This window comes from Corvus brachyrhynchos, unplaced genomic scaffold, assembly GCF_000691975.1.
Source record: "Corvus brachyrhynchos isolate BGI_N302 unplaced genomic scaffold, ASM69197v1 scaffold3, whole genome shotgun sequence".
In the NCBI taxonomy this organism is placed as follows: domain Eukaryota; kingdom Metazoa; phylum Chordata; class Aves; order Passeriformes; family Corvidae; genus Corvus; species Corvus brachyrhynchos.
Genome location: NW_008237619.1, coordinates 10,308,991 through 10,320,299, shown reverse-complemented (window position 1 = coordinate 10,320,299; position 11,309 = coordinate 10,308,991). Strand labels below are relative to the sequence as shown.

General features: G+C 47.3%; 1 protein-coding gene across 1 annotated transcript in view; it reads right to left on the bottom strand.

The window, feature by feature from the left end:
• Positions 1 to 10,723, bottom strand: part of DRD3 (dopamine receptor D3) — a 13,770-nt gene extending 3,047 nt beyond the window's left edge. Inside the window, exons 1-5 of the mRNA XM_008631892.2 lie at positions 8,897 to 10,723; positions 3,789 to 3,901; positions 2,439 to 2,581; positions 1,157 to 1,353; positions 57 to 287 (exon numbers count right to left, since the gene is read on the bottom strand). Coding sequence (XP_008630114.1) covers positions 57 to 287; positions 1,157 to 1,353; positions 2,439 to 2,581; positions 3,789 to 3,901; positions 8,897 to 9,178 — 966 coding nt within the window. The 5' untranslated portion in view covers positions 9,179 to 10,723. The remainder of the gene's footprint in view (positions 1 to 56; positions 288 to 1,156; positions 1,354 to 2,438; positions 2,582 to 3,788; positions 3,902 to 8,896) is intronic.
• Between the last annotated feature and the right edge of the window lie 586 nt (positions 10,724 to 11,309).

Sequence of the window (11,309 nt, the reverse complement as noted above, 5' to 3'; positions counted from 1 at the left end):
TGCTGCTGTGCCAGCCCCAGGCTGCTGATGGTTCTGCCACTGCTGAGCCTCTGTACCTCCACTGTGGGCTTCGCGCTCCTTCTCCTCTCTTCCCACCTGCTGCTCAGTGCAGGCCCTGGTGCCTTGGTGAGGGATGGCTCATGGCAGAAGCTTCGGTACCGCTGCAGGCTGAAGACAGTCAGCAACCTCCTTTTTGTAGACATCTCCTGGCCTGTGCATTTGAGTGAGAGACAGGGGGAGAATGTGCCTTGGCATCTGCTCGGCAAAGCTTTTCTCTCCATGTGCTCCTGCAAAAGAGGATGCCACACAGGAACTGGAAACCATGCAAACTGCTCATTGGATCAGAGGATGATGAGGGAAGTTGTAGGAGCTATCCTCAGCCTCACTTGCCTCTTAAATTGCACCATGTCCTCTGGACTGACCTGGGGGTGAACCGGCACTTGACAACTCTCTGCCTCCATCCCACCAGGGAGAAGCATGAGAACAGTAAGAACAGAAATACCTGCTCTGCTAACCTGTCATCTGTATTTTTGTGTTGGCCCTGCTTCTCTCAGCATCCCCACCCTTTTAATGTAGCTTCACTGTGCAAAAATGGGTAAAAGGAGGGGATATGCATGACCAGGTAATTCCTTTCAGACTATTCTGTTTGTTCCCATGGTTGCAGATACTTCATCTAGAAAGGTCAGTGGAACAAATGTTGCATGCACCATGAGTATCTTGACCTCTTAAGTATGACAGATGAAGATGGTTTTTTATTTTAATAACAGAGGTTAAAGCCTGTGAAGCCCTGAGAATGAAGCTTCATTGAGCAAAAATCAATAAATGAAGACATTAAAATCAATAAATGAAGAAATTACCCAGACTTATGCATGGCTGAGAAAACCCTGCTCTGAAGAAATTTTGAAGTAGGCTATGCTCTTTTCTAGTTTCCACTTCTAGAGGGCAGAGATACACAGGGAATATCCTCTCTCTAGAGGTCTGAAAAGGATTTAACAGGACCTTCTACATCTCAAATATCACAGTGTATGAGCGAGGGATGAAAACATGTCCTATCCCTCCTTATGCTTTCTGTTCTGTGCTTTGGCCCTTTGAGGAGAAGAGATGATGCATTCCCTGTCCTTTTTGACAGCTCCTACTGTGTTCACGTGGCTCTTACTTGGTGTGCATAACACGGTTTGGTGCTGGCGCTCTGGCTGCCCTGCTGGGTGAGGGTTCGCTTCTTTTGCCTCTGTCTGAGCACGAGGTAAATCCGGACATAGAGCAGCAGGGTCACCATGAAGGGGAGGTAGAAGGACACCAAAGAGGAGTAGATGATGAAACTAGGGTTGGATATGGAACAGACACTGGGATCCCCTGGGGAGGAGGAGAGAGAGAGAGAGAGAGGAGCGGCTGAGCTGCTTTGGTTTAGTCAAGGACACTCTGGTGTGTTGGCAAAGCAGGACAAAAGGTGGCTGGGGACAAAGGCAGTCTAAGGAGTGCAGATTTTGCTCTGTCTAACCCACCTACCTGACTGATGCTTAAATTGAACCCAGCACAGGGCCATCTAGCATTAGGCAGCATGCATCTGCCTGCTTTTCTGGTCAACAACTCTGTTCTCTTCTTTCATGTCTATTCCTATCCTTTCTCAGAGGACCCTGTCTCCTTCATACTTTCTCCTATTCCTTTGACAGCCTCTGAGCTGTCTAGATGCAGTGTGCATTCTCCCCTATCTGTCTGAGCCAGGCAGTAGGGGGCAGAAGAATTTCCCCCTCCCATCCCCTTCCTGCCTCAAGCACTGCGGAGAGGATGGGTGGGGAGCAGAAGCTTCTGCCTGTGACTCAGTGGGGAGGAAGGCTCCCTTGCTCCTCTGCCTCCAGGGAGACTGTGCTGCCCTAGCTGAGGGAAAGGAAAAAGATCAACCTGTTTCCAAGGTGGAAATTTTTTTTTTTGCCCTCCTCAAGGGATTAGTTAAGGAAGCAGACAGCCAGTTGGATGGGAAGGAGGTTTCTAACAAGCAATGCTGTTATGCAATCCTTGCTGTTTAGAAATGTGTTCTGTATCAGAGTCAAAACTGTGCTTCTGAACCTGTTGATATCAGCAAGACACCACTGAGTCTGGTGTGTGAGTGTATTGTATGTGCTGCACATTTTGCTCTGTGTGCTCAAAGTGATTGTTTGATGGGATTCTGAAGACCTGGACACCTTGATGGGCATTGATTTGGCAGTAGAGCAGGCAGGTTTGCCCTTTAGAGCAGTAGTCAGTGTCTGCCTGAGCAAATGGCAAGTTTACAGACAAGAGCACGTGGGGATTTTTCTCTCCCTTCATAGTGTGCTTTCCAGTTCCTTAAAATTTCCTGTAACTTGGCAAATCTGCAGGACCCATGTTAAATGACCTGGCCATACACAGGGCAGCTCCACTGCAAACCCCTCCTGTATGCTATTGTTCAGGATACCACCTACCTGTAGTATTGAAGCCAAAGAGGAGAGGGCATGACACTGCGAACGCCAGCATCCAGACTATCACAATCATGAGAGACACCCTCCTGCAGGAGCTCTGCCCAGTGCTGTACTGGTACTGAACTGGTTTCACCACTGCTGTGTATCTGCAGACCAAACCAGCTCCGGGAAGAGGAGATGGAGGAGTGGAGGGAGGGAAAGGACCAAGTTTTTAAAAGGAGAAATGAAGGCAACATCGGGAACATGATGGTGAATGTGGTGAAGAAATAGAAGAGGAAAGTAGAGAAGATCAGATGATGGGATCAGCAATTTGTAGAAATGGTAAGTGGGGCATCAGGGGGAGGAACAGAGGAAATCAGAGTTAGTTGGCAGCAGTGCAGAGAAATGCTCAGAAGAACTCACAGCATGTGAAGCTACAAGGTTTGGGCTACCAGATGGATCTAGAAACCCCAGGAAACCCCTAATCTTCAAGCCCCTAAAGTTATATGGGCACTGCTGGGAAAGAGCACTCTCTGGAGCAACCACAAACTACCAAACTCTTTGTCTCAGCTGCCTGGTCTGGTGTTAGCCTGACAGGCAGAGGATTGCCCAGGGCCAGGTGTCAAGGACCTTCAGCTCCTGGGGTACCCCAGGAGATGCAGCTCAGCAGGGTTAGGATTTGGAAGGCACAGGAGTCTCATCTTCAGGAGAGTCTGGGGGCTGCTCCTTGCAGACAGAGCCAAACTGAAATGGGGATACAGATTCCCTTTGAGGAACACCAGACCTACCCAGCACTGAGAGCTGCCTTGCATTATTATCCTTGAACTACACATTACAAAGGTACAGCATGCAGTAGTTTTCCCTTCTCCCACTCCTTGGTCCCAGTAGCACCACATGTCCCAAGGTTTTGGCTCCCAGCCCTCAGCAGTGCTTAAAATAGGCTCAGTTTTAAAATGCAGAAAACCAGAGCAAAGCTCAAGATTATACAGCAATAAACTTAATCTCTCCCTGTGAATACAGCAGGATTTTGTTTATTAAAGCTTCACAAGTGAGATCTCCAGAAGGAGAAACCCCCTTCGAGACTCAGTGGGAGTTGGATGACCAGTTGTGGTTCCTGCCTTCAAAAAGCTTGAGGATGTGGTTGGGGCGTGTTTTATTGCTTGTATCTCCCCCACTCCAGTGCAGACCTCTTGTAGCACAGTGTGAGCAGAGCCACATTAACAGCAGCAGTGACAGGCACACACCTGCAGGGGTTTGTTGTCCTGAAGACACTGATGCTGTCTGTGCTCACCCCACTTCCTTGTCCCTGCCCCACTGGGGTACAGGGCTGACCCCCATGTCCAGACTATCCCCCTGGATGCTGTTGTGCCTCACCTGTCAATGCTGATGGCACAGAGGTTTAGAATGCTGGCTGTGCACATCATTACATCCATGGTGACAAAGATATCGCAGCAGATCCGGCTGAACGTCCAGACCCCTCCGGTCACCTGCAGCGGCAACACAAAACTGTCAGCCTTGTTCTGCACCAAGTCCTGACAAGTGATGTGTAAGGGGGTTCTCTCCCCCAAGCATCTCAGCAGCTGGAGGAGTTCATGTCCACAGTGATGGGCAGAGGGAAACTGAGGCACCTGTGCTGTGTTCAAGATAACATGGCAGTAGGTCATGGAGAAGGAGCCTCACTTTAATTTCAATCCTTTATTTGCTCTTGCAGAGGGAGGCAGGGAGAAGACACAGCAGCTATCCCTTCTCTCAAGGCCTAGCATGATAAATTGATTTAAATTTGATATCGCTGTACTTATCCTTTGATTAACGATTATCTGAGAAAATCTAAGGGTTGAAAGTCTTTCTCAGCCTAGCTGCCAAAGGGCTCTTGCAAGCAGTGAGCTGGAAAAGTGCTGCAAATTTTTTGCAGTTATGTATGAAACTGAGATCTGAGACTGAGGCCTCTCAAAAACCTTATTTGAATTCTTATCTCAGTTACAGATTTTGATTATTAGATCTGAGTGAGAACTCACAGGCCATTCAGATAAAGGGGCTTGGGTTGCTACCAAGCTGTTGTTCTGGTTGCTTTGAGTTTTTAATCTGAAGTGTGTGGTTGTGAAAGCTCAGCCGTAGCCAGTCTTAGCGATGGAGAAGAGTGGTTTTGGACCAGCCACCGAGTTCTTGACAATGACCTTTCTGATTGACAACCATGCTCCAAGCACTGTGTGGCCCTGCTCTCCTTGGGGTTGGGATGACAGCCTGACTGCGAGAGAGGTGGTCTGCCTCAGTGCCCACTCCTTGTAGGAGATGGAGGGCAGGCTGCCTCCTTGTTCAACTGCAAACAAACCCAGTGCTGTGCTGAATGGGGGAGTAGGAGAGAAAAAGGGGGGAAAAGTCCATGCCTGGAAGAGAGCCTGGATTTAAGCCTTCAGGCCTGTAGATCCTGCTGTTTCAGCTGAATCCTGGGAAGCTATCAGAAACTGCTGCTGGTTCCTGGTCTCTCTGCTTACATTTAGACAACATCTGGAATACTGCATCTGGTTTTGAGGCATCAGGAGAGGAAAAATATTGATAAACAGGAGTGAGTCCAGTCGAGAGCTACCAAAACAATCCATAGGGGCTGGAGCAGCTCTGAGGACCAGCTAAGGGAATAGGACTTGTTCAGTTGGGAAAAAAGATGGCTTTGAGAGGGGTGTGAGACTGACAGCTCTCTAGTGCCTCATGGGAGGTTTTTGGGTAAGTTGGAGGCAAGTTGCTAAGAAGATGGAGCTGGGTTTTTCACAGCAGTGTGTGGTGGGAGGACAAGAGGCAACAGGAATGAGCTGGAAGAAAGGTGCAAACTGGTTAAGAAGGTTACTTTTCTGACCACAAGGACAATGAGATAGCGGAGCCAGTTGCTTGCTAAGTCTGTGCAGGATCTATCCTTGGAGGTTTTCAAGACCTATTCAAAAATGCCCATCCCAGGTGGCTGGAGAGGGTGCCACAAGTAAGTTTGGCTTCTCAGGCAGTGGGTCAGCCCTGCAGCAAGTGTTGGTGCATAGGAAGGATGCAGCTCCCTGCAGAGAGAAGCACCTGTATAAATACAGAATTCACTCAGTGAGAGTTGTTCAAGAAATAATCCTGAGAAATTTAAATGGCTTTAATAGTGGCAGCATTCCCACACAAGGGCACAGAAACTTGGTGAGGTGAGCTGTGTCTTTAGGGTGTTCTCTGCTGGACCCAGCTGCTACATTTCAGAAATCAGGTATTGAATGAGGCAGTCTTCCATTAGACCCTCTGACCTTGAATGAATGCAGAGAGGGGAAATGAGAATTGGCTTGCAGAATGCAGAAGGGAACTGTGCTTTCCTCTTCAGTTCTCTTGATACTGGTGCTGATCCTTTGTTTTCTTATAAAAAAGTAGGTAAAGGGGGAAAAAAAAGTCAAACCAAAACCATTGAGCTTTTCTGCACAGTTAGGTGAGCTACAAGATGTGCAAACTGAAGGCTGTCCATCTGAGATTAGGGACCTTAATAGGTAGGTTCAGCTCCAGAGAAACATTACAGCGGTTTTACTTGAGTTTCAGATTTTGAGATCTGCTTGACCACCTCAAAATATATTAAAAAAAAAAAAAAAAATGCTGGAAGCCTTTGCAGTGGGACCCAGTAAGGGACGTTTCTGCAGTTTGAGGCAAAAAGCAATGCAGTTTCTGCATGAGCTGTGGAGTCTGCAGAATATTTCACCAATCCAGTGGCAGGTGTTTGCATGAAAGCCAGCTGCTGCTAACCCAGCAGATGAACAAGCACTTAACTGAGGGAGTTTCCAAGGTCCTGAGCACATTCAAATGCTGAGCTCAAGAATGTGAACCATTAAAACTGAAGAAGGTGCTGGTGGGACGGCTTAGAAGTGAGCCCTCTCAGGATGATGCATTCAGATCACACCACCTGCATACTAGACTGTAGCTTGTGTAAGAGGATGCTTGACAGATCAAAATGTTTGGGCTTAAAACCCGTCCTCACTTCCACCTGCCACTTCTAAAATGGGGAGTAGCTCTGTTGAAGTAGTTAATATTTACCTGTGGGGTAAACGAACCCAGAATTCATTCCAGAATTTAACAGTGAAGAAGAGCCATTTTATTATATGCTTTTTTCACAATTTTAAAAATTCTATTTCTGCTCTTCCTTTTATTGCTCTGTTCTAATCATCTTTGCTACAGCAGCTAGAACCTGCTAGTCTGCATTTCTGGTTTTCATGTGCTGGCAGGGTACCTCTTCTTTATCCCTCTGGTGCTTTTTGTCCAGGAATCTCAAAGGACATCCCAGGTATTAATTGATTGAATCCTCACATCTGCCTGGGTGAGGTGGATGGTCAAATATTATTCCCTTACAGCTGATGAGAGCAAACCACAGAGAGATGAGGTGATACAATCTCTCATTACCACTCACTGACTGTGCAGCAGAAGTGGGAATAATGTCCAGGATGAAATCCTGGCTCTATCAAACACAATGCTAAAGATCCCTATAGACTATTCAGGTCAGGTTCTCATCTAATCTTCCTTGATGACCAGTCTGCTTTATCTACAAAATTGTAGTATTATTATTTTTAACTTCCAAACTCCATAGGAAGATTTCCAGTTTATGAATGCACAATGATTATTTTTTTTTAAACTTATGCATACCCACCAGTCTCCTGAATTCTTGAAATAACAGAATCTCCACAATTCAGATATGAAGGGTGATGCCACATTGAGGAGCACATGGATGGGAAAGTAGGAAACCAAGTTGCATCAGGCAATGCCAGGCATGAAAGTAGTGGTGCATCTAAGCAGGCTCACTGAAGGGTTTTGTGTTTGAGAGCTGCTGCTTGGGGGTGCTGTTGGCTCCTGCAGCTGTGAGATGGCTGCTCATGGGTTTGCACGCTGGGAGTACAAAGAGCACTCGTGGTCAGGGCTGCTGAGCTGCAGTAACTCAGCTCTGTCCCCCCTCTGACTCCAGTCCAGTAGAGCTCCTGGAGCTCACAGAGCAGCTTAGGTCTCACTGCTCCTGGGTGAGAGACACAGATGAGGAGACAGTGTGACTCCCACACAGTCTCAGCAGATTCGATCTCAGTAACAACCTTCTCCTGAAGCTTTCTTCTCCTTTGGAGGTAGAACTGGATGTTGTAAGAAGACTGAGGAGGGTGTTCCCAGCCATCCTGCCACATGTCCTCCTCCATTTATGCAATGACTACAAGGCATGATGGTGTTTAATGCCATCGAACTCCAGTGGGCAGGATACCCTGATGCCACTGTTTTGGAAACCTTGGTGAGCTTCAGCAGCCACAGCACCAGAGATCAGTAAAGAAGAGGGGCAGCAGTACTGGTGTATCAGACCTTACACTCTGGGCCCCAGGGGACTGCTAGACACACTGCTGAATAGCACTTCTGTGCCAGAAACCTCCTTAGGTGGAGATGAGGATTTTGAGGCTATAAAATGTTTTTATTGCTGCTCTGTCACAGCCATCTCAAAATATATCTCAGAAAGAGATAGTTCTGGTCTGCATGATTGATAGAATAACACATTTCATGGCCACAGATGACTAAAAATGGAGTGGAAAGCACAAACTTCACAAGTGACATTTAAATCTGAGGCATTCATCCACCTTTAGCCTCTCCATAAATAAGGGCCAGTTCTCCAAAGTCTGGTTTGGCAGACCTTCAGTAGATGAATAGGTATTCCACATGGTTTTGGGAACGGAATGATTTTTTGGCAATTTCCAGGCTTATAGTGTATTGAAGCATGATGCCATTTCTGCTTCATTGGTAGCATCGCTGATCCATAAACAGCAGCAAATATTGAAAAAACTTTGGGGCTTTTTGGACTCTTTTTTAAATCTTACTCTTGCTGGAGTCCTACAGCCCAGTTCTATAGGAAAAACTGTGCAATGCCAGGATTGGTAGTTTGGGATCTGTATGAGTTCTTTTCCCTGTTGTTTGGATGGCTCTTCCATCAGCTGCTTTGATTATCCAAGCTCCACAGACAGAAATTAGTCTTGAATGGGTCTACAAACACAAGTAGGAAATGGACCTACTGTTGTGCTCACAAATCATGACCAAGGCACTGAATGGGGCAGAGGCTGCTCCACAGATGTGCCTCAGTCCCACTCTGTCCGCAGCAAGAGTGAATGCCAAGTATTTTCTAAAGCAAAGCATAATGTGATTTCATTAAGGATTGGAATGCACTTGAGCTGATAGACTATTCCAATCTGAAATAAAACTTGACTTTCAATAATATTTTTTAGCTGCAATCAAATTGAAGAGTCTAATTCTGTCTTGTTGGGTTGGCTTCCCACACACACACACTTATTCTTTTTTTTTTTTCAATCTTTCTATTTAACACACCCAAGCAGTACACATCCTGCAGGACAGCTCCAGGGCTGTCCCACACAGATCAGTCTAAACGTTGCTACTGCCTTCTTTAGGAACATGACCACGCATGCAGTGGTGTGGTTAAATTCTGCTGATTGTTCCTAAAAGGCACTCACCTCCAGGTACACCATCCATGGCATCACCAAAGTAGCCACCAGCAAATCTGCCACTGCCAGGCTCACCACGAGGTAGTTGGTTGTGGTCTGCAAGGTGCGTTCCCTCAGCACAGCCAAGCAGACCAGCACATTCCCAAAGATGATGGCCAGAATCAAGATGCAGTAGCAGAGGGCGTAGTAGGCATGTGAGTGGGGCAGCTCAGGCTCTGTGGTGCTGTTTGCCCCACAGGGAATGGGGTCTGTTGTATTAGGATGGCTGCTGGCTCTGGTGAAGAGGGCCATGGGGCTGCCACTGCAGAGAGAAAGAAAGAGACGACAGAAAATCAGAGCTCTGCAATAATTGTGGAGAACAGTACCCCCTGTGGGTACTGGTATGATTTTATACTTTATTTACGAATGCTCCTTCAAGCCAATCAGAGAGGTGTTTTTTCTGCTCATATACAGGCAGAGCTTTGCTTAAAGATTTGTATGGCCTGTTCTGTTTTTCACTGAATCTAAGCCAAGAGAAGAATGCAAGACTTCACCTCCTGTGTGCATGTGAAAGGTGGATCTTGCCAACCAATGCAGCTGTTTGGAAAGTGGCAATGGTTTTGAGATGCACCAAAGTCACACCACAGTACAAGTCAGCTGGGCAAGAGTGCAGTCTAAAAGACAACAATTTGAATGATGAGAAAGACTCAACACAGTTACCCAAACATGGTAGAGATTGGCCATAATTTGGAACTTATATCTTTTCTTCTGGGAAGTATCCTCTTCCTTCTCTCATCAAAAAATGTCTTCAATAACTTCACACACTTGAGTGCTTGGCAGCCTGGCAGAGCCTCTTGATCCCTGGCTGCCTGGCAGCAAGCACCACCTCCAGAATTCCTCCTTTTCGGCAGCATGTTTCTGTCCCAAGCCCTGCCTGCCTTGTAAAGGGTTGACTGCTGGTGCTGTTCCCATTTCATCCATACTGTGCTCTGTGTTTTCCATGCCTGGCCAGAAGATGTGCTTCCAGTGCTGAAAAGCAAACCAGCTTGATGTTTGGGATGAAATAATGGAAATATGCTTGCAGGGTACTCTGCATTTCTTTTTCTTACAATAGATTCAAGTCTGTTCTCAGCAACCTACCATGATTCAGGAGGAGGATTTTTTTCCAGAAATATGAAAGCTGCTGTACCAAGGTTGTTCCATGACATTTAATGGTTTGTATCTTTTTTTCCTTTGCTACTGCTCCTGTTGCTGAACTCATCATCAGTATGACAGGTATGAAAAGCAAGGAGAAAACATTGCAAAGCCAGTGGTATAAATATTACTCTGTTTCACCTCACCCCTTGAACAGCAGCATCTGTGATGCACAGCTGCTGCACAGCTATGTTCCTGGAAGAGTAGCAGTGCAATAGGTATAAATTGCTCCAGCCCCTGGGGATATACTCATCCTTAAAACTGGTGTCACTCTCCCCTGATGCTTTGTAGCTGGGAGAGGACAAGGGTTGAATGAGATGGAAACTGAACTACCCTATGTCCTGTGAACACAGATCCCTCAGGACAGGGGTGAAACAATGGCACGTGCTTTGTTTGAAAATGCCTTTGCTTGTCTCCTCTGTCGTTCTTCTGCCTGTCCATGACAAAGAAGTTAAGCTTTCCACTGGATCACAAAGATCTCTTGTAGTATGAGTGCTTCTGCTGAGTCCAGGACTGTTCATAAAACAGTTGAGCTGCAGCCACCCAAAGACAGCATTAATTTTACTGTGTCCGTTGCACTGACACAGTTCTCATTCTGGGAATTCTATAATGCCTGGGACCAGGAAAGGCTGGTTCTGTAGTGCTGGAAAAAAACCCTACCTTAAGCAGCTGCGTAGCTGATAAGCAAGGTTAGAGCAGGGAATGAACAAAACATCACCCATAATATATATAAACAGAAGGCATAAGGCATCCCAACACACAGTTTAGCTGTGGGATTCCTGTCTTGTCTTCTGTCCTTTATATCCATGAGCACCGTTTTCGACTTTCACCCCAAAGTCAGTCTTCCCTACCAAGATCCCTCCCAGCCCTGCCAGGTCCCCCATCCCTGGACTGTCCTCCACCCCCCCAGTCCTGCTCACTCCGCACCTGGCCAGGGTGATGCCAAACCAGGCACGTGCCAGTGTACCTGGATACCCTCACAGGGGGGTGGCAAGACACCCATCACCCTGGGCAACCGGGTGACAAACTGCGATGGAGACAAGGGTCGCAGTCGTGGGGACGCGCAGAAGGAGGGGAAAGGAAGGAAAAGGGACGCTCCCCCCGTGGGTCTCCGCCTCGGAGAGGTCCGGGTGCCTGTCCCGGGCCGGATGGCAGGTCCGGGTGCGGGGTGCGGGAAGGGTCCGGGGTCCGAGCGCAGAGTCCAGGCGTGGCGGCGGCTTTGGGTTCGTTTCCAGCTGCGGGTGCTGCT